The sequence below is a fragment of the Pogoniulus pusillus genome, chromosome 11, assembly GCF_015220805.1.
Source record: "Pogoniulus pusillus isolate bPogPus1 chromosome 11, bPogPus1.pri, whole genome shotgun sequence".
NCBI lineage: Eukaryota > Metazoa > Chordata > Aves > Piciformes > Lybiidae > Pogoniulus > Pogoniulus pusillus.
The window spans coordinates 3,280,611-3,307,857 of NC_087274.1; the positions used below are offsets into that span (position 1 = coordinate 3,280,611).

The window sequence follows — 27,247 nt, forward strand, 5'->3', positions numbered from 1 at the left end:
TGTAGTCTCCTGTGCCCTCTGCTGGCTCCCAGGGCTGGCAGCACCAAGGCTCCATCCAACACATGCAGGATGGAATTGTCAGAATTTGAAGGTGGCATCTTGAAATAGTATTAGAGAACCAAGCCAAGGCCTCTCTGCACCCTCAGAAGCAAATGCTTCTGTTGAGCGAGCTCCAGAGATGCTTCTCTACTGCCAGCTCTGTCTTTTTTCTCATCAGCTGGCACTCTCCATTTGCTATTCCTTCTTTAGGATTTTTAAGGAGATCATCACTCTCCCCTTGAAGGGTTGTCAAACCCTGGCACAGGCTGCCCAGGGAAGTGGTAGAGTCCCCATCTCTGGAGGGATTTAGAAGTTGTGTAGATGTGGTGCTGAGCGACCTGCTTCAGTGGTGACCTGGCAATGCCGAGTCAATGGTTGGACTTGATAATCTTAAAGGTCTCTCCCAAGCAAAATGATTCTGTGATTCTAAGATCTTTTGGCTGGTCAGGAGGGCTTCTGTGCCATCTGCTCCAGGTAGGTGGCCAAGGCAGGCAGGAGCTCATCAGAATGCACTTGGTTGTGAGCGATCCACGTTGATGGGAAGCTGACAGTTGTGTTATCCCATCACTAGTGCTGAGCCACCTCAGGGCATCAACCTGGAGTACTGCGTGCAGTTATAGGCCCCTCAATTCAAGAGAGATGTTGAGGTGCTGGAAGGTGTCCAGAGAAGGGCAGCAAGGCTGGGGTGGGGCCTGAAATACAGACTCTATGAGGAGAGGCTGAGGGAGCTGAGGGTGTGCTGCCTGCAGAAGAGGAGGCTCAGGGCAGAGCTCATTGCTGTCTGCAGCTACCTGAAGGGAGGCTGAAGCCAGGTGGGGTTGGGCTCTGCTGCCAGGCAAGCAGCAAGAGAACAAGGGGACACAGCCTCAAGTTTTGCCAGGGGAGGTCTAGGCTGGATGTTAGGAGGAAGTTGTTGTCAGAGAGAGTGACTGGCACTGGAATGGGCTGCTCAGGGAGGTGGTGGAGTCACCATCCCTGGAGGTGTTCAAGAGAAGACTGGATGGGGCACTTAGTGCCATGGTCTGGTTGATTGGCCAGGGCTGGGTGCTAGGTTGGACTGGATGATCTTGGAGCTCTCTTCCAACCTGGTCGATTCTATGATTCTAACCCAGGCACTGCTACACTGGAAACAGAGGACCCTGCTGCAAACTCTGTGCAAGAAAAGGTAGGGAAATGCATCCATGAAATGCTGCAGAGCAACCAGGCTGCCTCAATGAAAGCACATGGACCCAAGTGGAATGGGCTATGGACCTCAGCAAGTATCATCACCTTCTCAAAGCTCTGTGCTCCCCTTCAGCTAGGCCACCAACCATCTGCTCATGAGCATGCTAAAAAAAGTTCCTCCCATTTAGCATCTGAATTCCTTTCACTGCTTTTTTGGCTTAAGGTCCTCGGGAAAACAGAGTGGGAATTTCAAAGCTGGCAAATGTGCACTGGGAGGGAAAAAGAAAAGGAAACAACAATAATCCAAACCAAAACATTGCACAGATGATCCATTAAGAGCTACTGCAATGGGGCTCAGCTCTGACTGAGCCTCAAGGCACAGCATTTTGCTGCCTTCTTAGAACTATGTACAGAAAGATTTCCAGAGCTACTGAAACAAAATTAGGCTGTGGGCATGGAAATAAAATTAGATAAACATGGTCAAGCCATGAGGAGCTCCACTTGTGCCACCAAGGTTTTGATGGGACATTAAAGACATCTTTATGGCATAAACCCTGCAAGGTCTAGTACTTAGCATCTGCCTTCAAGAATGAGATGCTGTTATGCTGAACTATAAACCTAACCCAAAACCTCTCTTAGAAGCTTCATGGATGTCCTGAGCTCAGCCAGCCAGATACAGCCTATGTTAGTGCATTCTCCTAAGGTCAGGAACAGGGAATCTTTTAAAGTGTTCTCCAAGCTCAACTCTGAGTTTTCTACCTGAGACACCTTGAGTATCACGGAGGAAAAATGCCATGCAACCAAAGCTCTCTTCCAGAGCAAAACCTGCCCAGGGCAATGATGGAATCACTGTCCTGGAAGTGTCCTGGATGTGGTGCTGAAGGCCATGCTTTAGCAGTGGACTTGGCAGTGCTAATGGCTGGACTGGACCTTGGAGGTCCTTTCCAACCTTTCCAAACCTATGAGAAGCACTTTTGCAGCTACAGCAGGGCCATAAATGCAAATGACTACTGAAGGTTTGCTGGAAAAGAGCAGTGACATTTTGCCTCTTAGCATCAACTGGGAAACAGCAGAATCCTACTTGAATCCACCTCTTTTTTTTTGGAGGTGTGTGTGTGTGTGGATATGAAAACCTGCTGAAGCTGAAGATGGCATTCCAGGCCCTGGATTAAGTTTCCATTTGGGCTGCTCAGCTTAATAGAAAAGCACAGTAGTGTTACAACAAAGCCAGCCTGCAGCAAACCAACCAGGGAAACTGCATGTTAAAGAATAAATTAGTCTGCACTGCAGGCAGGAGAGTTAATCTTGAGAGAAAACAAGGCATGCACATCATCTTACTTCCTCCAGTTTGGACGCACCTTATCTTGGCCACTTCTTTTACCCTGAAACCACAGGTGAGACAGACTTTATATATTCAGCCCAAACACTCTTCTCCAAGGAGTGCAACAGAAGTTAGAGGTGGATGTTAGGAATAAGTTCTTTACCATGAGGGTGGTGGAACACTGGAACAGGTTGCCCAGGGAGGTGGTTGAGGACTCATCCCTGGAGATATTCCTAGTGAGGCTCAACAGGGCTCTGGGCAACCTGATCTAGTTGAGGATGTTCCTGCTGACTGCAGAGGGAGTTTGAGTAGATGAGCTTTAGGAGTCCCTTCCGATCCAGAGCATTCTATGAATCTATTCTATGATTTTTGTGCTTCTTAGAAAGGATAGAGGCCTGGGACACAGCCCTGTGAGGAGAGGCTGAGGGAGCTGGGGGTGTGCAGCCTGCAGAAGAGGAGGCTCAGGGCAGAGCTCGTTGCTGTCTACAACTACTTGAAGGGAGGCTGTAGCCAGGTGGGTTGGGCTCTGCTGCCAGGCAAGCAGCAACAGAACAAGGGGACACAGTCTCAAGCTGTGCCAGGGCAGGTCTAGGCTGGATATTAGGAGAAAGTTGTTGTCAGAGAGAGTGATTGGCATTGGAATGGGCTGCCCAGGGAGGTGGTGGAGTCATTGTCCCTGGAGGTGTTGCAGCCAAGCCTGGCTGGGGCACTTAGTGCCATGGCCTGGTTGCCTGGCCAGGGCTGGGTGCTAGGTTGGCCTGGCTGAGCTTGGAGGTCTCCTCCAACCTGGCCAATTCTATGGTTCTATGACACAAGCTCCCAGTCCCACCAGCCACACTCAGCTCAGGTCCAGGCACTTGCCTCATTTAGCCCAACATTTTGGTTTCAAAGTATGGTCTCTTCCAACCTGCTTTATTCTATGGTTCTATGGTATCTTAGGTTCTGCAGTAAAAGTCCCTGGAATTTGTTTTCAATCTAAGTGCAACAAATGTCACAGAATCATGGAATGGTTACATGTGAAAAAGTGGTTAGATCTGAAAAAAAAAAAGGTCTTCTCCAAAACATAATGAGGTGTGATGAAAATGGGGGGAAAGGGAAAGGAGGATTTAGGGAATAATAAGCCATTATTGCAGTCAATTTTCCATGGCAGGAAATGTTCTTGTTGAGTCTTTGCAAAACTTTGACTTTTCAGTGTGCAGAGGAGCTAATGGGAATAAAAAATAAACCTAAGCAGTGCTTAGAGAGATGGCTTAAGGTGAACCTTGCAGAGTAGGGCCATAGGGACTGTTTAGCCTGGAGAGGAGGAGGCTCAGGGGAGACCTTATTGCTGTCTACAACTACCTGAGGGGAGGTTGTGGCCAGGAGGAGGTTGCTCTCTTCTCTCAGGTGGCCAGCACCAGAACGAGAGGACACAGCCTCAAGCTGTGCCAGGGGAAATTTAGGCTGGAGGTGAGGAGAAAGTTCTTCCCTGAGAGAGTCATTGGACACTGGAATGGGCTGCCCAGGGAGGTGGTGGAGTCGCCATCCCTGGAGCTGTTCAAGGCAGGACTGGACGTGGCACTTGGTGCCATGGTTTGGCCTTGAGCTCTGTGGTAAAGGGTTGGACTTGATGACCTGTGAGGTCTCTTCCAACCTTGGTGATACTGTGATAGGTTGGACTTGGTGATCCTGAGGGGCTTTGCCAACCTGCACGGTGCTGTGATTCTGTGCGATTCGCTCTTTCACCTTTCACTTATTCCCTATAGTCCAGAAACTAAGAGTTAGCACTAAGAGTGTGCTGCTCGCCTTTCCCATTGGCCAGTAAATAAAGCAAACCTGTGAAGAACCAAACCCAAACAGCTGACACCATTCGCATTCCTCCCCTCGGTGTTTCCAAGGCGATGAGCTACACCCCACGACCTTATTAACGCCTTGCGCCTCTCACCTGCGCTAGTTCTCCTGCTGCTGCTGGCAGCACTCAGCTGGGCTGGCTCTGTTCCCACACGCCAAGGGAATACTGGGTTCCAAACCTGCTGCCACACACCACCCCACTCCGGCTCAGCTTCAGCAGGGAGAAACCCAGGGCATTTCCCACGAGCGAACATCGCGGCTAACAAAAGACCTTGCGGCAGGAGGATGCTCGTAGCGGTTGTCAAGGCAACTCGCTCTCAGCAAGCCGGCAGCTGCCCAGCAGGCAGATCTACTGCTCACGAATTTTCGACAGGCCAAAGTGATAAAAGAAAAACCGTTGAGGAGCACCGGCGAACCCCCAGCACGCGTGGAGGGGAGCTGTGCCCGCACACGGCACACGCAGCTGCTCTTTGGGTAGGGCACAGCTCAGCGCCCACATCGCACCCCGAGCTCCGGAGCTCCGCTGACACCTGCTGGGAAAAGCCTCGGAGAGCTCCTCACATCTGCGCTAAGAAGAGGTTTAAAACCACTTGCACAGATAAAGCACTCCTAGTGAAGAATAAATCTACATGTGCGTTTTCCCTTTCCTCTTGCAGGAGATTTCCCTGCAGCCCAGCCTCCTGGAGATGCACAGCTCTGCTCCCACTGCACACCAGCAGCCTCTCTCCTCCTCCTCCCCAGCAGACTCCACCTGGCACCCACTGCTTTGCCCGCGCAGCCGCATTCAGCCACCAACAGCAAACCAACCATGTGCCAACAGAGAGCAGCCCTGGCTTTAGTCTGACTGTGCCAGCAGGAGGGCAATCAGCCCAAGGACTGACTGAGCAGGCTCCGTCCTGTGTCTCCAGACTGCCTTGACACGTGTGGAGCAGCAACGTCCTCTTGCCACAGTTCAATCCCCTTAACTACCAACGTCTCTGCCTCTTGCACTGCAACAACTTCTCACCAGCTCTTTCCTAGACCCTAAAAAGCTCTTCAAACATCACCAGGTGATGGAATGGAGCCAGCCCACTCCAAGCTTCCTTTTTCCTGATGATTTCTGTTCCCAATTCTTGTATTATATGAGGAGAGGCTGAGGGAGCTGGGGGTGTGCAGCCTGCAGAAGAGGAGGCTCAGGGCAGAGCTCATTGCTGCCTGCAACTACCTGAAGGGAGGCTGTAGCCAGGTGGGGTTGGGCTCTTCTGCCAGACAAGCAGCAACAGAGCAAGGAGCCACAGTCTCAAGTTGTGCCAGGGCAGGACTAGGCTGGATGATTCTAGTGTTTGTCTGGGACTGGAGTTGCTCTGATGCTTCTTGTGTAGAGTCCAGGTAGTGACAGATGTAACTGAGTGTTAATTTCACACTCATAGCCAAAGCCTCCTGGGCTGCAGCAGTGAAAGTGGCACAGTGCTCTTCAGACTGTTCCTTCCTTGCTTCTCAACACCCATTTTGTCAGTTCTTGCCATGCTGTTAGTGTGACCTGCAGCCCTGCTATGGCACTCACCTTTACATAGAATCATAGAAACCACCAGGTTGGAAGAGACCTCCAAGCTCATCCAGTCCAACCTAGCACCCAGCCCTAGCCAGTCAGCCAGACCATGGCACTAAGTGCCTCAGCCAGGCTTGGCTTCAACACTTCCAGGGACAGTGACTCCACCACCTCCCTGGGCAGCCCATTCCAGTGCCAGTCACTCTTTCTGACAACAACTTCCTCCTAACATCCAGCCTAGACCTGTCCTGGCACAGCTCAAGACTGTGTCCCCTTGTTCTGTTGCTGCTTGCCTGGCAGAAGAGCCCAACCCCACCTGGCTACAGCCTCCCTGCAGGGAGCTGCAGACAGCAATGAGCTCTGCCCTGAGCCTCCTCTTCTGCAGGCTGCACACCCCCAGCTCCCTCAGCCTCTCCTCACAGGGCTCTGCTCCAGATCCCTCACCACCTTCATTGCCCTTCTCTGGACACCTTCCAGCACCTCAAGATGTCACTGACAGAGCTGGCAAAGCTCATACAGAGGATGCAAAAAAAAGAAGGAGAAACTTGAAGGAATCCATCCAAGCCTTGAGGAAGGACAAGAAGCCCTGTTGAGGTTTCCAGTCATGAAGCCAAGCAGGCCTTTTGATGAATGGGCTGAGCCATTATCAAGTGTTTAATAAAGTAAATAAATCCCATAAATTTCAAGTCAAAATCTGAAGGAAACAAAAAATAATCACCCATTCCCTGGCATGTTCTCCATCACTGTGACAGCTTGTTTCTTACATTATTGCATTTCCAATTCCATGTAATTATAGATGCCAGGAAGGACTATCAATTTCCTAGTTTATGCAACTTAATTATCAGGATGCTGAGAATTTGAAATGAGAAGAGTCCATTCCTAAGCCCCAGCAAGACCTAATACTTCATCAGACTGAGGTTTAAGCTTAATACCATAACCTAATGCAGGCTTATAATTCATTAGTAGAGACTTTTGTAGTCATGGAAACCAGAGAGATGAGGAAGTTGGAGCCTAAGCTCTGAATGATTTAGCAGCCCAGCAGCTTTCACCAGAGAGGGGACAGCACAAGGTGACAGCTTGGTCCAGCCTCAGCAGATGTGTCCTTGATGTTGCAAGTCAACAGGGGGAAAGGAACTTTCTTGGCCATTTGCCCTGTCCCCTGCAAACCCTGAGCTGAGCAATCTGGGGAGATGCTGTGGCATTAAATTTCCTGTAAAACAGAACAATCCCTGGCTCCTGTGCTTTTTTCCTTGGCTTAAAAATGCTTATAAAGAAGATGGCTTTTCCCCACCTGCTCTGCCCTCTCACTGATTCTTACATCCTCCTCTCAAGAACAAGTAACTAATGAACCAAACTCCAGAAGTTTCCTGCACTGATGTATGTATTTATCCATATGGAAAGGAGCAAGCTTGGATTAGACTGCAGCAGATGCCTACACAAGACACTGCAACACAGCAAGAGACACCATGGCTGTCCTATGGACATGGTCACTGTTTCATGAGGTTATTTACACAGGTGGTTTTGCAGCCAGGGATTCCCTGCTGGCATTCATAGAGTCATAGAATCAATCAGGGTTGGAAGGGACCACAAGGATCAGTCAGTTCCAACCCCCCTGCCATGGCCAGGGACACCCTACCTAGAGCAGGCTGGCCAGAGCCCCATCCAGCCTGGCCTTAAACACCTCCAGGGATGGGGCCTCAACCACCTCCCTGGGCAACCCATTCCAGCCTCTCACCACTCTCATGGTGGAGAACTTCCTCTAATTCAAGAGAGATGTTGAGGTGCTGGAAGGTGTCCAGAGAAGGGCAGCAGGGCTGGGGAGGGGCCTGGAACACAAACCCTATGAGGAGAGGCTGAGGGAGCTGGGAGTGTGCAGCCTGCAGAAGAGGAGGCTCAGAGCAGAGCTCATTGCTGTCTACAACTACCTGAAGGGAGGCTGTAGCCAGGTGGGGTTGGGCTCTTCTGCCAAGCAACCAGCAACAGAAGAAGGGGACAAAGCCTCAAGCTGTGGAAGGGGAGGTCTAGGCTGGATGTTAGGAGGAAGTTGTTGGCAGAGAGAGTGATTGGCATTGGAATGGGCTGCCCAGGGAGGTGGTGGAGTCACTGTGGCTGGAGGTGTTGAAGCCAAGCCTGGCTGGGGCACTTAGTGCCATGGTCTGGTTGACTGGATAGGGCTGGGTGCTAGGTTGGCCTGGCCGAGCTTGGAGGTCTCTTTCAAGCTGGTTGATTCTATGACTCTATAGTTCTCTGATTCTCCAACCAAAACAATTCTGTGTTTCTCTGAGCACTGAAAATGTTCAAATACCAGAAAGCTGTTCTTCTGCACTCATTTATTTTCATCTTGGGAATCTCACTCATAAGATCCATTCTATCCCTTCAAACCATTCCTACTTGTCCTATTGCTAGACACCCTGAAGAAAAGGTCCTCTTCAGCTTTCCTGTGGGATCCCTTCAGACACTGGAAGGCAATCCATGAGATCCTTCAACTCAGTGACTCACAGAGGTTCCATTTCTCTCGCCCAGTACATTAAGTCAAGCACTACAAAGGCAGATAAGCACAGAATTCCAAAGGCACCTGAAGGTCGAGATGAATGGAGTGAAATAAGGGTGAGCAGAGGCAGCATTTGCTTGATGTGGCTGCAAATCATTAAATAGTTTGATTAAAACAAACATTATCATCAGTGCCAGGAAAGAAAACATCTGGCTTAAAGGGGTGCATGGAAAATCGTATGGAAATAGTTTAGCGTACTGAGTTTGTCTGTTTCTCTCCTTGGGAAACACAAGCGATGTGCGTGAATCCCTCCAGGGCTTTCGCTAGAGGCAGCCGCTTGCTTTGGGAGCTATTCCACGTTCTGCACTGACCTCTTGTGGTTCCTCACTCCGAGGAGAAATCCTTTCCTCCAGCTCAGCATCACGTTCAAGGGATGTTAGTTACTAAGCGTCCCAGAGGACAACCCAGCAGCTCGCTATGGCCACACAGCATCTCCACGGGGATGCTGATCTGGGGAGGTTTCTAATTACAGTCACTCGCCCATGTGTTTGATTTGATTTTATGTTATGTCATTTCCTTTCCCTTTCTCTTTCCCCTTTCCTTTCCCCTTTCCTTTCCCCTTTCCTTTCCCCTTTCCTTTCCCCTTTCCTTTCCCCTTTCCTTTCCCCTTTCCTTTCCCCTTTCCTTTCCCCTTTCCTTTCCCCTTTCCTTTCCCCTTTCCTTTCCCCTTTCCTTTCCCCTTTCCTTTCCCCTTTCCTTTCCCCTTTCCTTTCCCCTTTCCTTTCCCCTTTCCTTTCCCCTTTCCTTTCCCCTTTCCTTTCCCCTTTCCTTTCCCCTTTCCTTTCCTTTCCTTTCCTTTCCCCTTTCCTTTCCCCTTTCCTTTCCCCTTTCCTTTCCCCTTTCCTTTCCCCTTTCCTTTCCCCTTTCCTTTCCCCTTTCCTTTCCCCTTTCCTTTCCCCTTTCCTTTCCTTTCCTTTCCTTTCCTTTCCTTTCCTTTCCTTTCCTTTCCTTTCCTTTCCTTTCCTTTCCTTTCCTTTCCTTTCCTTTCCTTTCCTTTCCTTTCCTTTCCTTTCCTTTCCTTTCCTTTCCTTTCCTTTCCTTTCCTTTCCTTTCCTTTCCTTTCCTTTCCTTTCCTTTCCTTTCCCCTCCCCTTCCCCTTCCCCCTCCCCTTCCCCTTCCCCCTCCCCTTCCCCTTCCCCTTCCCCTTCCCCTTCCCCTTCCCCTTCCCCTTCCCCTTCCCCTTCCCCTTCCCCTTCCCCTTCCTTTCGTGTTCTTTCCATTTCATTTTGTTAATTTCCTTTTATGTTATCTGATTTTAATTTAAATTTGATTTTACGTTCTTTTTAGGTTCATTTTGGTTTATTTTCATGTTCTTTTATGTCCTTTTATTTCATTTTCATCTTAAGTTATGCTCTTTTATTTTAATTTCATTTTATGTGACTTGATTTTAATTTAATTTTAATTTATTTCCATGTTCTTTTATTTTAATTTCATTGAATTTTAAATTTATTTTATTTTACTTTCATTTTATGTTACTTTAATTTTAATTTATTTTCATGTTCTTTTATTTTAATTTCATTGAATTTTAAATTTATTATACTTTAATGTCATTTTATGTTACTTTATTTTAATTTAAATTGATTTTCATGTTCTTTTATTTTAATTTCATTCAATTTTGTATTTATTTTATTTTATTTTCATTTTATGTGACTTATTTTAATTTAATTTAAATTTATTTTCATTTTATTTTAATTTCATTTTATGTTACTTTATTTTATTTAAATTGATTTTAATGTTATTTTATTTTAATTTAATTTATTTTTGTATTTATTTTATTTTCATTTCATTTTATGTGACTTTATTTTAATTTAATTTAAATTTATTTTCATTTTTTAAAAAGTAACTTATTTTTTTTAAATTTAATTTTATATTTATTTTAATTTCATTTTGTTATTTTAATTTCATTTAATTTTATATTTCTTTTATTTTAATTTCACTTTTCAATTTTACTTTAATTTAAATTTATTTTATGTTTTTATTTTAATTTTATTTTTATGTTCTTTATTTTAATTTCATTTTATTATTTTTATTTTATTTTATTTTATTTTATTTTATTTTATTTTATTTTATTTTATTTTATTTTAACTTCAATTTTGAATTTTATTTTAATTTAAATTTATTTTATGTTTTTATTATCGTTTAATTTCTTTTTACATTCCTTTAATTTCATTTTGTTATTTTAATTTCATTTTGTTATTTTCATTTCATTTTATTTTATTTTAATTTTGTTTTATTTTAATTTCATTTTTCAAATTTATTTTATTTTAAATTTATTTTATGTTTTTATTTTCATTTAATTTCTTTTTATGTTTTTATCTAAATTTCAATTTTGTTATTTTAACTACATTTTGTTATTTTAATTTCATTTTAATTTCATTTTTCAATTTTATTTTATTTTAAATTTATTTTATGTTTTTATTTTCATTTAATTTCTTTTTATGTTCTTTTACTTTAATTTCATTTTGTTATTTTAATTTCATTTTATCTTATAGTTATTTTATTTTAATTTCATTTTTCAAATTTGTTGTAATTTGAATTTATTTTGTTTTTATTTTAATTTAATTTATTTTTATTTTTATTTTTTTATCTTCTTTTATTTTAATTTGATTTTGTTATTTTAATTTCATTTTTATGTTCCTTTATGTTCTTCTATTTTAGTTTCATTTTGCTATTTTAATTTCATTTTATGTTATTTTCTTTTCTTTTTATTTATTTTTATTTTACTGTATATTATTGTCATTTATTTTAATTTTATTTTTATATTCTTTCAGGTTCTTTTATTTTAATTTCATTTCATGTTCTTTTCATTTCATTTTATGTTACTTTGATTTCATTTTATGTTCTTTCATTTTCATTTTATGTTATATTATTTTATTTTCATTGTATGTTATTTCATTTTAATTTCATTTTATGTGATTTTATATTATTTTCTTTAACTTTTATTTCATTTTATGTTATGTCATTTTAAACCTGAAGGGAAGGTGTAGCCTGGAACCCAACCCCTATGAGGAGAGGCTGAGGGAGCTGGGGGTGTGCAGCCTGCAGCAGAGGAGGCTCAGGGCAGAGCTCATTGCTGTCTGCAGCTCCCTCCAGGGAGGCTGTAGCCAGGTGGGGTTGGGCTCTTCTGCCAGGCAAGCAGCAACAGAAGAAGGGGACACAGCCTCAAGTTGTGGCAGGGGAGGTCTAGGCTGGATGTTGTTAGGAAGTTGTTGTCAGAGAGAGTGATTGGCATTGGAATGGGCTGCCCAGGGAGGTGGTGGAGTCACTGTCCCTGGAGGTGTTGAAGCCAAGCCTGGATGAGGCACTTAGTGCCATGGTCTGGTTGATTGGCCAGGGCTGGGTGCTAGGTTGGACTGGCTGAGCTTGGAGCTCTCTCCCAACCTGCCTGATTCTATGATTCTATTTTATATTTTACTACTTTTGGTGCTGCTGTATAAAAGTTAAAGCTGGAACGAAGCACTTGAAATAGCTGATCTCTAAAAAATCAGTTACTCCCTAGAAATTCAGACAACTAAGCCAAGTAACTATGAAACCTCATTGTTTGAGAAGGCATTTTCAAGGAATACAGCCCTGGACAGCAGCTCTCTGGCTGTGAGCTGTGAAATCCAGAGAGGGAAGAGTTTCCAGTTATCCATTTGGCACTGTCAACATGTTTAATGTCTTTAATAATCCTGTGGCCACCTGAGTTTGCTTTGCTTTCTGCATTTATTGCCAAACCTTCTATCCCCTGCAACAGAGCAGTTTCTAACTAGATGAAAAGTAATTAAAGAGGTTGCCCAGGAATAACACTCAAGACATTTTTGCAGGAATATATTGTGGTAGTGGTAATAAACCCCCCAAACAATGACTGTGATGCCAGAACAGCAAATCCCCAAGTGCCAAAGCAAAAACTAAAAGGAATCCTTTATATATATGCTCCTTCATTTGCTAATTATGCAAATTGCTGCTGATTTGCAACCATAAAAATAACCTCACAAACCCAAAACCTGGAGTGCAGGATTTGCTTTTAAGCATAACATGTGGTGGAGGGGCTGTATGCCCAAACAGAGGCTTGTTTCTGCCTATACATGCCTGGACATGTCCTTCTGCCAGGACCCCTGGCTGCAAATAGGTTGTGCAAGCCACACACGCACAGCTGGTGTCTCCCTGGGGTAAATCCATGTGATCCCCATATTTGGGTGAGTCCAGGCAAGAGCTTCTGCCTATTGTGGTAAGGTTTGGTCACTCTAGTGGTCAAAGAGGACATTAATCTCGGCCCACAGTCAATAAATCATAGAATCATAGAATCAACCAGGTTGGAAGAGACCTCCAAGATCATCCAGTCCAACCTAGCACCCAGCCCTATCCAATCAACCAGACCATGGCACTAAGTGCCTCAGCCAGGCTTTGCTTGAAGACCTCCAGGGACAGTGCCTCCACCACCTCCCTGGGCAGCCCATTCCAATGCCAATCACTCTCTCTGTGAAGAACTTCTTCCTAACATCCAGTCTAGACCTCCCCTGGCACAACTTGAGACTGTGTCCCCTTGTTCCATTGCTGGTTGCCTGGGAGAAGAGGCCACCCCCCACCTGGCTACAATGCTCCTTTCAGGTAGTTGCAGACAGTAAAAAGGTCACCCCTGAGCCTCCTCTTCTCCAGGCTAAACAGCCCCAGCTCCCTCAGCCTCTCCTCATAGGGTTTGTGTTCCAGGCCCCTCACCAGCTTTGTGTGGGGGTGCAGAGGAAAACAACACGTGCTCTCTGACGCTACCTGCAGCTCAGCTCGGACTGCACTGCAGCTCCCTGCTGCTCCGACTCACCTGCAAGGCTCAGACACAGCTCTGACCTTCACTTGCAGCGTTCAGAGGCTCAGACCTCATCACAGTATCACAGTATCATCAGGGTTGGAAGAGACCTCACAGATCATCAAGTCCAACCCTTTACCACAGAGCTCAAGGCCAGACCATGGCACCAAGTGCCACGTCCAACCTTGCCTTGAAGTGCCCCAGGGACGGTGACTCCACCACCTCCCCGGGCAGCCCATTCCAGTGTCCAATGACTCTCTCAGGGAAGAACTTTCTCCTCACCTCCAGCCTAAATCTCCCCTGGCGCAGCCTGAGGCTGTGTCCTCTTGTTCTGGCGCTGGCCACCTGAGAGAAGAGAGCAACCTCATGCTTTGATTCATACCCAGCTCACCTGCCTGTGTACCTTAGATGCAAAGCTCATTTAAGCCTGCACATATATATATGAAAGGAGCCTATAGCCTCCTAAGCCAGCTGTGCACATCTGCAAGCTGTATTGCTATCAGGACCTGATCCTGCATTGATTTAGCTACGGAGCTCAGACTCCCAGCAGCCGCGCACGCTCTGCACGCTCGCCGCTCATCATTGCCTGGTAAAAGCCTTTGCTGCTGAGAGAACCAGGAAGCAGACTTGGGATTGTCTGCACCCACACACATGGCCTGCTGCCCGTGTGGAGACCCATGCCAGAGACAGCATGGATATTCTTCTCCTGCTCCTGAAACCCTGCCAAGCTGATCCCTGGAGCTGCTCAAGGCAGGACTGGACGTGGCACTTGGTGCCATGGTCTAGCCTTCAGCTCTGTGGTAAAGGGTTGGACTTGATGATCTGTGAGGTCTCTTCCAGCCTTGGTGATACTGTGATACTGTGATACTGGGATATCCCTGGACGCAGCATCCAGAAGAAGACAGCAGCACCAAAGGCAGAGATCATCCCTCGACAGGAGAGCAAAGGTCAGAGACAAGTATTTCCCCAGAGACTGGGAAGATTTATCATCTCCCCTCAAGCTGGGAAAATTCCAGCCTCAAAGAGTCCACAGGCAGATCCCTGAAGTCTGGACACTGGGCACAGGCTGTGACGCAGCCCTGGAGGGTGATTAATAATAAGACTTGTGAGTAAAGCTTTAATACCTCTGCAAGTTTGCAGATGACACTAAGCTGGGGGCAGATGTGACTGGGTTGGAGGGCAGAAGGGCTCTGCAGCGGGACCTTGACCACCTGGACAGATGGGCAGAGTCCAAGGGGATGGTGTTCAATAGCTCCAAGTGCAGGGTGCTGCACTTTGGCCACAACAACCCCATGCAGAGGTACAGGCTGGGGTTGGAGTGGCTGAGAGCAGCCAGACAGAGAGGGATCTGGGGGTGCTGATTGATACCTGCCTGAACATGAGCCAGCAGTGTGCCCAGGTGGCCAAGAGAGCCAGTGGCATCCTGGCCTGCATCAGGAATGGTGTGGCCAGCAGGAGCAGGGAGGTCATTCTGCCCCTGTACTCTGCACTGGTTAGACCACACCTTGAGTACTGTGTCCAGTTCTGGGCCCCCCAGTTTAGGAGGGACATTGAGATGCTTGAGTGTGTCCAGAGAAGGGCAACGAGGCTGGGGAGAGGCCTTGAGCACAGCCCTACGAGGAGAGGCTGAGGGAGCTGGGATTGGTTAGCCTGGAGAAGAGGAGGCTCAGGGCAGACCTTATTGCTGTCTACAACTACCTGAGGGGTGGTTGTGGCCAGGAGGAGGTTGCTCTCTTCTCTCAGGTGGCCAGCACCAGAACGAGAGGACACAGCCTCAGGCTGTGCCAGGGGAAATTTAGGCTCGAAGTGAGGAGAAAGTTCTTCCCTGAGAGAGTCATTGGACACTGGAATGGGCTGCCCGGGGAGGTGGTGGAGTCGCCGTCCCTGGAGCTGTTCAAGGCAGGACTGGACGTGGCACTTGGTGCCATGGTCTGGCCTTGAGCTCTGTGGTAAAGGGTTGGACTTGATGATCTGTGAGGTCTCTTCCAACCCTGATGATACTGTGATAAGTTATCCCTGCCATAGAGCAGACAGAGTTCCAGCCCACCCTGCTGGGCAAAGAGCATAAAGGTCCCAAGCAGCATTAAGCCAAAGGGGAAACTCCTCTCTCTGTTTATAGGTTGAATGTTTGCTAGTTAAATAACCCAATCCCTGCACATATTTTGTCCTAAATAGTTTCCATAATCGTGTACCAAACTAAATATTGATACACAGTGGTTGGGGGGTGGAGAGGAGTTAAGATTATTAAATTTAATAAATTCAATTTTTATATCAAATTTATATTGCCTCAAATTAATTTCTCACCTCTGCCAAAGAGGCATAGGTACAGAGAACCCCCCCTCTGCAACAAAAACTCGTTTCCATATTGGGGAGGGGGGGGGGAATAAAATCAAAGGTCTGCTCTAAAATAATCTGGAAGGACTTCAGCTCCACCTGATCTTAGTGCAAATCCCTGCAATCAAACACCAGCAGCCATGAAAAGCTGCAGCCTAGGAGCGATCTGAAGCCCTGGGATTCTGTCTCCAAGGCTTCCAACACACTCACAGAGACAGATGGAGGTGTTTTCTGCATGGTGCTGGGGAAATCATCTATTTCAACAGAACCTTTGCTGGTGGCACACAAGCAGCAGCAATGTGTGAGCCTTCCCCCAGGGCCTGATCATTTAATAAAGGAGGGGGTTTTGCTGTCTGCCCTTGCTCACAGCATACTCCAATTTGCCATGGTATTAGAAAACTCATTTTTGCTGGCTTCTAGCTCACAAGTGTTACATGATCCTCAGGAACACAGCCTTCCATCTTCAGCTGCTCCTGCTGGTTGCTTTCAGTTCCAATCTTGTAAACTTGGGAACACAGCCTCCCCAGCAGTCCCAGATAAACTGATTACTGACAGAATTATTCCCAAAGACATGCTAACGTCAGGGGTTATTAGTTTGCAGGATGCAGCATGCAGGGATGCTTCTGAGCTCAGGTTAGTGATGCTAAGTCACTGTCAGCAGCAAGCAAGAGTAGGGATTTGTAACAGCTCAGAGAGAAAAGGCAGAAAATAAAGAAGGAAGCATTTTTTTTCCCCATTAAACAAACGAAATTCTTGAGTCTCTTTGGTGGAGTTCACAGAATCATAGAATCAAGCAGGTTGGAAGAGAGCTCCAAGCTCAGCCAGGCCAACCTAGCACCCAGCCCTATCCAGTCAACCAGACCATGGCACTAAGTGCCTCAGCCAGGCTTGGCTTCAACACCTCCAGGGACAGCAACTCCACCACCTCCCTGGGCAGCCCATTCCAATGCCAATCACTCTCTCTGACAACAACTTCCTAACAACATCCAGCCTAGACCTGCCCTGGCACAGCTTGAGACTGTGTCCCCTTCTTCTGTTGCTGGGGAGACCAACCCCACCTGGCTACAAGCTCCCTTCAGGTGTTGTAGACAGCAATGAAGTCTGCCCTGAGCCTCCTCTTCTGCAGGCTGCACACCCCAGCTCCCTCAGCCTCTCCTCATAGGATTTGTGCTCCAGGCACCTACCCAGCCTTGCTGCCCTGCTCTGGAAACCTTCCAGCACCTCAACATCTCTCTTGAATTGAGGGGCCCAGAACTGGACACAGCACTCAAGGTGTGGCCTGAGCAGTGCTGAGCACAGGGGCACAAGAACCTCCCTTGTCCTGCTGCCCACACTGCTCCTGAGCCAGCCCAGGATACCATTGGCTCTGCTGCCCACCTGGGCTCACTGCTGCCTCCTCTGCAGCTCCTCTCCACCAGCACCCCCAGGCCCCTTTCTTCCTGGCTGCTCTCAGCCACTCTGGCCCCAGCCTGTAGTGCTGCTTGGGGTTGTTGTGGCCAAAGTGCAGAACCCTGCCCTTGGCCTTGTTCAATCTCATCCCCTTGGCCTCTGCCCACCCATCCAGCCTGGCCAGGTCCCTCTGCAGGGCTCTCCTACCCTCCAACATCTCCACACCTGCTCCTAGCTTGGTGTCATCTGCAAACTCACTGATGCTGGACTCAATCCCCTGGTCCAGCTCATCAATAAAGATATTGAACAGGACTGGGTCCAGCACTGACCCCTGGGGAACACCACCAGTGCCAGCTGCCAACTGGATGTGGCACCATTCACCACCAACTGCATGTGGCACCATGCATCTTTCACAAGGACCAAGCATAAGCATTGCCTACGAAGCAGGAGCTGCAGGAAACCACTCAGCTCCTTTTTTTAGGTGCTCTCCCATGATGTTAGAGGATGTTAGGAGGAAGTTCTTCACAGAGAGAGTGATTGGCATTGGAATGGGCTGCCCAGGGAGGTGGTGGAGTTGCCATCCCTGGAGGTGTTGAAGCCAAGCCTGGCTGAGGCACTTAGTGCCATGGTCTGGTTGATTGGCCAGGGCTGGGTGCTAGGTTGGGCTGGCTGAGTTTGGAGGTCTCTTCCAACCTGCTTGATTCTATGTTCTATGAAACCATGAACTGACCAAGGCCTTTTGACAGCTTCTGTCACTGCACTTCAAGGCCTGGATTTTATAACAAAGTGACAACTCAACTTTGTATTTATCCTATCCAGGGGAGCTTTTGCTCTGATTTAAAATACGCCAGGCAGAAAAAAATCTCTGCTTTAAACAAGTTTCATGGCTTTGATTTCCATTAAGAAGAGATGCAAAGGATTGAGGAAGGGTAGTCCCCTTCTGTACAAGCTTTGCTGAGCTTGATACCAGATAAAGAATCAAGGTTAAGACAAAAATAAGTCACTGATTGTAGGACTAAGGATTACTGCATCAGGAAAATAAAATTGGTAGTGACAAATGGTCTTATTTTCTGGTTCACCTGGAAAATATTGATTAAAATTATGCATCAATAATGTTAAGTATTAAGGGTTAAAAATGTGGTGTTTTAAGCACTGAGCTGTAACACCCAAACTGCTCTGGGTCAACTGAAACAGCAGAATATTCTTCTTCAAGATGCTAGTGGCTTCAGCCACCTCAGAGAGTTTTGAGTCAGTTCATAAGCTTCAAGTTGTAACTGTAAATTAGACTGAATTGTAATGAAATGTATAAGTGATGCAGGAAACTGCAAGTGTGGTTTTTGTCAGCAACCTTTGCCTTAATAAAGCAAAGGAATTTGCTGGAGATGCATGCAGGTGACAAAAGTCCACCCATGTGTGTTCTCAGTGCAGGCAGCATATCCTTCATGGTGCTAATTCAGAGAGGTGATCAGTGAAAGAAGTGAAATGGAATCATAGAATCATAGAATCAAGCAGGTTGGAAGAGAGCTCCAAGATCATCCAGTCCAACCTAGCACCCAGCCCTATCCACTCAACCAGACCATGGCACTGAGTGCCTCATCCAGGCTTTTCTTGAAGACCTCAAGGGATGGTGCCCCCACCACCTCCCTGGGGAAATAGAGGTGAAAATTGGTATTCCAGATGCCAGGGCAGATGTAGTATCTGTTATGATATAATATACTCCACCTAGCAGACAGCAATGCATCCAGTACCAAGCATGTTGTATCATGATCTACTTCAGCATCCAGTGAATACGAGCATCATTGGATCCATGGAAGTCATTTGGAGTTCCATGAGTGGCTTTCAAATTAAAGATGCACCCTTTCCCATTTGCCAGGAGCAGGTGGCATGCATTTCACTGACTCCTTCATGAGGAAAGAGTCACCATCCCTGGAGGTGTTCAAGAAAAGCCTGGATGAGCCACTTAGTGCCATGGTCTGGTTGACTGGATAGGGCTGGGTGCTAGGTTGGACTGGCTGAGCTTGGAGGTCCCTTCCAACCAGGTTGATTTTATGATTCTATGATAGGCACATTTGCACCTGCTGAGGGTTGATGACCACTTTTTATTTGCATGGAAACTTCTAATCTGGGGGAGTATTTTGTGACCACTTAGGAAAGATTCATACTTCAACTGTTTTGGGTTATTTTAACCATTAGAAAAGCTTAAACTGGGGGGAAAAAAAAGTGCATCCTTAAAACATGGTGAGAATGAGGTTGAATTTAATAAACTTCAAATACTGGTAAAGAGGAGTGTGTGAAGAGAAAGGTGTAGGAGAAGAGCAAGGAGAAAACTACCTGGAAGAAGTGGATATTTACATGACAGTCCTGGAAGAGAACAGGAAAGGAAGAAACACTGCTTCATTAGTAGAGGGCTGGCAAAGCAAAGCAACAACAATTAGTAGCAGAAGTAAACAAACAAAGACACAGCAGCAAGAATACAGAAACGGACACATCTGCTATGCACAGAGAAATCACAAAGAGGAACTCCTGGTGTTAGCCACCCCAAGAGGAACACACTCCAGCAGAGCAATGTGAAGCGCAGCTGCTGGGCAACGTCAACTTCAGCCCTGTACATCCACCCCAGTCCTCCTGTTGTCCAACCACTGCAGTGCACAAAGCTAAATGCATGTCCAGATATGTGTGGTCTGGGCTCTCCATGACTAATGAGCACCACAGAGGGGTGAAAGCACAGCTGGGCTTGATTCTTCCTTCTGACTTGTTTTACTCACAGGTAATTGGAGACAGAACAAAGGGGAATGGCCTCAAGCTGAGATTGGGGAGGTTTAGATTGGAAATGAGCAAAAAGGTTTTCATGGAGAGAGTGGTCAGGGGCTGGAATGAGCTGCCTGGAGAGGTGGTGGAGTCACCCACCTTGGATGAGTTTAAGGGTGGCTTGGATGTGGTGCTGAGGGATATGTGTTGAGATGAATCTTGTAGAGTAGGGCTATAGAATCATAGGGCTATAGAATCAACCAGGTTGGAAGAGAGCTCCAAGCTCATCCAGTCCAGCCTAGCACCCAGCCCTAGCCAGTCAACCAGACCATGGCACTAAGTGCGACTGGATAAGGCACTCGGTGCCATGGTCTGGTTGACTGGACAGGGCTGGGTGCTAGGTTGAACTGGATGATCTTGGAGCTCTCTTCCAACCTGGTTGTTTCTATGATTCTATGATTCCCTGTCACCTCCAGGGACATTGACTCCACCACCTCCCTGGGGCTCTTCCAACCTGGACGTTGCTGTGATTCTGCAAAGACAACCATTTAACCCTTCCAGAAGGGCTAAAGAAATCCCCTGCTGCCAGCAGGAATTTCTGTGTGCATTCTTCACCTCAAATCACCACACACAGAGTGAGAAAAGCCTAGAAATCACACACTGAGACCAGAAACGTATGTCAGCTGGGGAAGAAATCTCAAGTCCTCTAGCTTTTGAGTGGATGGGAAAGCTCCAGCTAACTACATATGGGAATTCCCCATGCCAAACGAGAGTATAGAACAGATGGAGGCATCTAACAGCATCTCTATAATGCTGCAAACTATTCTCTAATGATTAAATATGCAGGGTTTAAAAATAGGCCTGAGTGCCACAGCCAAAAAAAGCAGCTCTGCTTTTTATAGCTCCATACACATAACAAGCATGGATTGATGTGCCAGTGATATTTTGGCTGGTCATGATTTCAGTGTAGCTCAGTATCTGCTTCTGGAGAAGCACATTTAATCTTTTCTTCTACCATTTTGAATGTCAGCAATGTTCTTTCTCTTCTCCATGGCACCTTTGCTGAGCTGCCTGAAGTTAGGCACAACATGCTTCAAGAATGGGAGAGCACAGGGGTGACACAGGGATTAGGGTGGAGATCCTCTCTTCCTTACTGCCAAAACAAAAGAGCCAGTGACTGGGGCAAAACCATCACCATCAGTGGTGCCACAGCCAGTTGGCAGCTGGCACTAGTGGTGTTCCCCAAGGATCAGTGCTGGGCCCAGTCCTGTTCAATATCTTTATTGATGAGCTGGACCAGGGGATTGAGTCCAGCATCAGTGAGTTTGCAGATGACATCAAGCTAGGAGCAGCTGTGGAGCTGTTGGAAGGTAGGAGAGCCCTGCAGAGGGACCTGGCCAGGCTGCATGGGTGGGCAGAGGCCAATGGGATGAGATTGAACAAGGCCAAGTGCAGGGTTCTACACTTTGGCCACAACAACCCCAAGCAGCACTACAGGCTGGGGACAGAGGGGCTGAGAGCAGCCAGGCAGAGAGGGAGCTGGGGGTGCTAGTGAAGAGTAGCTGCAGAGGAGGCAGCAGTGTGCCCAGGTGGGCAGCAGAGCCAATGGCATCCTGGGCTGGCTCAGGAGCAGTGTGGGCAGCAGGACAAGGGAGGTTCTTCTGCCCCTGTGCTCAGCACTGCTCAGGCCACAGCTTGAGTGCTGTGTCCAGTTCTGGGCCCCTCAATTCAAGAGAGATGTTGAGGTGCTGGAAGGTGTTTGGAGAAGGGCAGCAAGGCTGGGGAGGGTCCTGGAGCACAGCCCTATGAGGAGAGGCTGAGGGAGCTGGGGGTGTGCAGCCTGCAGCAGAGGAGGCTCAGGGCAGAGCTCATTGCTGTCTGCAAGTCACTGAAGGGAGGCTGTAGCCAGGTGGGGTTGGGCTCTGCTGCCAGGCAAGCAGCAACAGAAGGGCCTCTGCCCACCCATCCAGCCTGGCCAGGTCCCTCTGCAGGGCTCTCCTACCTTCCAACAGCTCCACACCTGCTCCTAGCTTGGTGTCATCTGCAAACTTACTGATGCTGGACTCAATCCCCTGGTCCAGCTCATCAATAAAGATATTAAACAGGACTGGGCCCAGCACTGATCCTTGGTTCTTACATTTAAAATGGTTTAGGCATTTTAAAAGTCACTTTCTTTAGGTTCACAATAATAGTTATGTTTAGAAGCACTGAGATGTCACCAAAATGTCACCACTGACTCTACACTTGCAATTTTCAGAGACAATATGCACCCTGTTCTGAACTCTGCTTCCTCTCTCCATATGTTTCCATCTGTTTGAAGGAAAACTATGGGTCTAGCTTCTGTCCAGCCTTCAGCAGCAGTTCCACTGGCACAGAGCAGCTGAAAACATAACTCAAGCAATGATAACCTGAGAGGTGACAGCATGAGGTATGCATCCTCATCAGCCACAGTCCTTGGGAAGCACTGCACAGCCAGATCTCAGCATGCCTGGCAGCCAAAAGAGCCCATCAGGCAACTGCACAATAACAAGAGCTGCTCCTGGGTGGTTTATCAAGTACCTGGATCAATCCCAAAAAGGGGAGACTGGAAACAGTGCATAGAACCAGACTGGGCACCTTCCCTGGCTACTCTGTCTGCCTTCTGACTACACATGGGTCTATGGATCTGGCCCAAGATGTCAATTGGAGGTGTTCAAGCAAAGCCTGGATGAGGCACTTAGTGCCATGGTCTGGTTGCTTGGCCAGGGCTGGGTGCTAGGTTGGGCTGGCTGAGCTTGGAGGTCTCTTCCAACCTGGTTGGTTCTATGATTCTATGATTCCCTGCTGGGTGCAGGTAAATGAGCTAAATCTATGAAAATGGTCCCTGCTTTTACTAACCCAATCTGGCAATTATTGGTCAGAAATATGTATTGTATTTCAGAAATGAGCAATTACCTGGATAATGCCATCTTATTGTGGAGTGATTTGATTGCTGTTCACTTAATGAAATGGAATGGCACAGAACTAACAGCCTGGGAAAGCTGCTGGCACCTGAGGCCTCAGCTGAAATCTCTAACAGCAACACCATCAGCCAGGTGGGGTTGGGCTCTGCTGCCAGGCAAGCAGCAACAGAAGAAGGGGACGCAGTCTCAAGCTGTGCCAGGGCAGGTCCAGGCTGGATGTTGTTAGGAAGTTGTTGTCAGAGAGAGTGATTGGCATTGGAATGGGCTGCCCAGGGAGGTGGTGGAGTTGCTGTTCCTGGAGGTGTTGAAGCAAAGCCTGGATGAGGCACTTAGTGCCATGGTCTGGTTGATTGGCCAGGGCTGGGTGCTAGGTTGGCCTGGCTGAGCTTGGAGGTCTCTTCCAGCTTGTTTGATTCTATGATTCTATGAATTCCAAGGTGGCAGCCACAGCAGCAGATGTAGATCTGTGTCCCCAAGGAAGCACTTCCCAGAGTCCACCAGAATGGGCCCACAAGGACTCCCATGGTGGGGACAGCAATCTGAGCCCACTCAGGAGCTAAGGGAATGATTTTGATTCTAATGCAAGCCATACTGAAAGTGCTCCACTGAAGAAAATGATTAGAAGTAAATGCCTGACAACTTAAGAGGACCATTCCACACCCTCCCCACAGATGCCTTAAAATGAAGATTATATGAGCAGTAACCTATTCCCTCCTAACAACCTGCTTGGATCACTTCAATCACCAATGCTGTGTGTGATTGTTCCCATGCCAGGGCAGGTTTAGGCTGGATGTCAGGAGAAGTTCTTCCCAGAGAGAGTGATTGGCATTGGAATAAGCTGCCCAGGGAGGTGGTGGAGTCACCATCCCTGGAGGTGTTCAAGCAAAGCCTGGATGAGGCACTTAGTGCCATGGTCTGGTTGACTGGCCAGGGCTGGATGCTAGGTTGAACTGGCTGAGCTTGGAGGTCTCTTCCAACCTGGCTGATTCTATGGTGCTAGGTTGGACTGGATGATCTTGGAGGTCTCTTCCAACCTGGTTGATTTTATGATTCTATGGTCTGGTTGATTTGCTAGGGCTGGGTGCTAGGTTGGACTGGATGATTTCAGAGGTCTCTTCCAACCTGGCTGATTCTATGATACTTTGTGCTGGGTAAATGTATCCACACATAAGGATTAGAGCTACTCTAACTGAAAACATAACATCAAATCACTGACATGGACCATCACAGCTGCTTTATTTTTCAGTGGCATTTGCTGTGATGGTGCTGTGGAAAGAAGAGCACAGCCAGAACAATTGCTCAGCCTACTTGTAAACCATTATCACTCTGCTATTACTCTAAGGTGATGTTTAAATAGAAAGAAGTGTTTTTAAACCACAGGGAAAAGGGTTTGGTAAGACTGAAAGAAATCCTTTTCCATAGAAGTTTTAGAATTTCATAGAATCATGAAATGATTTAGGTTGGAAGTGACCTCAAAGCTGCTCTACCATAGGCAGGGACACCTCCCACTGGAACAGGTCACACATTTCTTTCCACCCTCCCCCCTCCAACCCCAAAGTCTAAACCAGCACAATGCCTTAAATGGCAAAAAATCATCTTGCTGCTCAAATCACAACCAGGTATGAAAAACACAAGGTCACATTCCCTCAAGATGCTGCTTTTTGCTTTGCCTAGCAAAATCCTCTAAGAGGAAAATCCCTACATGCAAAACAGTAGCTACTGCAAATGGAAGATTTGCTAGTTTGGGTCCAGGGAGCCACCTGGGACTGTTGGGAGTTCCCATGGCAACCTGAGCATGGACAATTATTGGAGCAGCTCCAATGATTCTGAGTGTGCCTGCTGAGAAAGGAGTTTCGTTTGGAGCCGGCCACAAAAAAATGCCATTCCGGGGAGAAAATTCACAAGCAAAGGGTAAAACCAAATGGGAAAAACAGTGACAGATTTGATCCTGCCTCCCACTTCCTCCAGCAGGATATTTTTATCCCTAACTATTAATGCTGATGTATCATCTGGAAGTCATTGGAAAACTGATTTGCTCATACTGCTGTATGAGCAGATGATTGACTTGTTAAGTTTTAGTGATAAGTGAGACTGATAGAATCAGAGACCTCCAAGCTCCTCCAGCCCAACCTAGCACCTAGCCAAGCAACCAGACTGTGGCACTAAGTGCCTCATCCAGGCTTTGAATCATAGAATCAAGCAGGTTGGAAGAGACCTCCAAGCTCAGCCAGGCCAACCTAGCACCCAGCCCTAGCCTAGCAACCAGACCATGGCACTAAGTGCCCCAGCCAGGCTTGGCTTCAACACATCCATGGACAGCAACTCCACCACCTCCCTGGGCAGCCCATTCCAATGCCAATCACTCTCTCTGACAACAACTTCCTAACAACATCCAGCCTAGACCTCCCCTGGCACAGCTTGAGACTGTGTCCCCTTCTTCTGCTGCTGGCTGCCTGGCAGAAGAGCCCAACCCCACCTGGCTACAGCCTCCCTTCAGGCAGCTGTAGACAGCAATAAAGTCTGCCCTGAGCCTCCTCTGCTGCAGGCTGCACACCCCCAGCTCCCTCAGCCTCTCCTCACAGGGCTCTGCTCCAGGCCCCTCCCCAGCCTTGCTGCCCTTCTCTGGACACCTTCCAGCACCTCAACATTTCTCTTGAATTGAGAAGCCCAGAACTGGACACAGTTACCTGGTCTAGTTATGAGCAACATGGTCTAGTAGGAGGTGTCCCTGCCCATGTCAGGGGGCTTGGAACTAGATGATCTTTAAGGTCATTTCACTCAACCCATTCTACAAAGGCAAAGTTGGCATTATGAATATTTTAGGTTTGGGGCTTTAATTTTGCCTCTTTCATACCGACCAGTTCTCTGATCTTAAGGTCATTTCACTCAACCCATTCTAGGATTCTACAAAGGCAAAGTTGGCACTATGAATATTTCAGATTTGGGGCTTTAATTTTGCCTCTTTCACACCTACCAGTTCCCTGATCTTTTATACCCTGAAAAGATTCTTCTTCTGGCTCAATATTAAGCAAAGGAATCCTCACCCTGAAGTTTCTCTACTCTTGCCTAGCTCAGGTTTGTGTAAGCAAAGGAATTCTCACCCTGAAGTTTCTCTACTCTTGCCTAGCTCAGGTTTGGGTGAAGCTCTTTACTCTGAAGACCACCATCACTCATTTTGAGCATCTGCTATTTGTAATGCAGTATTTTTGGCAGAAATTGTTGCCATTTTGTACTGGAGATTAAATCAGGGCAGCTTGGATATCAATCACACTGTCATACAGTGAAAAGTAGAGCAAGCAGCACGAATACAGACTTGATTAGCAAGGCTCTGAAGTTACTCTTTTCTGTAACTGATAAATGAGAAGATAGCCCAGAATGCTCTCTTGGGTTATCTCTGTTCTTAATCTTCCTGACAAATACACTCCCTTAGTAAAATGGCACTCAAGATCTGCAATCCTCTTCCTGTAAGGTTTCAGAGCTGAATTCAGAACAGGGGGAAATATTTATGTAGATGATGTCACTAAATCACAAATAGCAGCCTGCTTCTCAGTGCCATCTACTTTTTCCTTAGTATAGGGTAGCTAAAATAAAATGACTGTGTCACCAGGATACTAACCAGAAGAAGAAGAATGTAGAGCATCATCAGCACCACTTAGGTGCCATACCAGAATAGCTATTAAGTGAGATACCACCATTTAGACATCTGTGCTGTTAATTCTCACAAGCCACTGCAGTCATTCCCCTTGAAACCAACTCAGGACATTACTTGGAGGGTGCTGCTTCCCTTCTGATGGGTTAAAATCTGAGAGAGAGAGAGTGAGCTGTTGATTCTGAAGCCTCTCAACACTGCATTGCATTAGCATTGGTCTAGTTCTAATTACAAGTTTTGTTTGGCTCCTAATCTTCCCATCCAGCATCACTAAGTTTTAAAGCTGCTCATTATGCAGCTCTGTAAATGATATTCCAGGAGACCCTGTGCTTACTGACAACCTATTCCCTTTCCTTGATTAATCCAGGCCACTAAAATAGCATCAACCAGGCTACCTCCAGAACAAGGAAAGGCTCAAAGACACAGTGCTGAAGCTCAACTAATTAGTCTTTGAGACAGACTAATTGTTTCTGAGGCAGAGCTGACCCTATATGAAGCTGCCATTTCTGGGAGCCAGTCCAGTAGCATCACACAACTCAAGCTCTCAGGATTTCTGCTCCACTTCATTGCAGGACACAGACAAACCCTGACTGCAACCAACATATTCATAGTGGGATGAAGGAAACAAAAACCACCTAAGAGATTGCAAATACACTGCATCTAATAACTGACATTTAAAAAGAATCCATTTAGTCATTTCTCTTTGTGCTGGCTCTGCCCTGAGAAAAATCCAGGTGGATTTCTACACCTCTGTCACCAACACACACAAATCCACTGAATTCCAGGCTCTGTATATTGCACAGAGGCACGCAGGGAGTGGAAAAAAAACCCTGCTTTTGAAATTATCCTTTCTAAGGAAAAAAGCAAATATGATCTTGCCTAGAAGCTGACCTAGTGCAGCAAGACAAAACCCACACTGCTCAGATCACAACTGCAAAGGAAAGAAAATGGAATGGAGATTCAAATACT

The 27,247-nt window shown here is 46.9% G+C and overlaps 1 protein-coding gene across 5 annotated transcripts in view; it reads right to left on the minus strand.

Annotated features, from left to right (window-relative positions):
* The window catches only part of PRKCA (protein kinase C alpha), a 242,300-nt gene that overhangs the window by 38,992 nt on the left and 176,061 nt on the right, over window positions 1–27,247 (minus strand). For 2 of the 5 annotated variants that reach the window (XM_064150617.1, XM_064150621.1), the window contains 2 exons: window positions 19,271–19,300; window positions 2,562–2,585 (listed from right to left, as the gene is read on the minus strand). The exons of 1 other annotated variant lie outside the window; for it this stretch is intronic. In XM_064150617.1, the coding sequence (XP_064006687.1) occupies window positions 2,562–2,585; window positions 19,271–19,300 (54 nt within the window). The remainder of the gene's footprint in view (window positions 1–2,561; window positions 2,586–19,270; window positions 19,301–27,247) is intronic. 2 more of the 5 variants (XM_064150619.1, XM_064150618.1) reach the window with 2 other exon arrangements.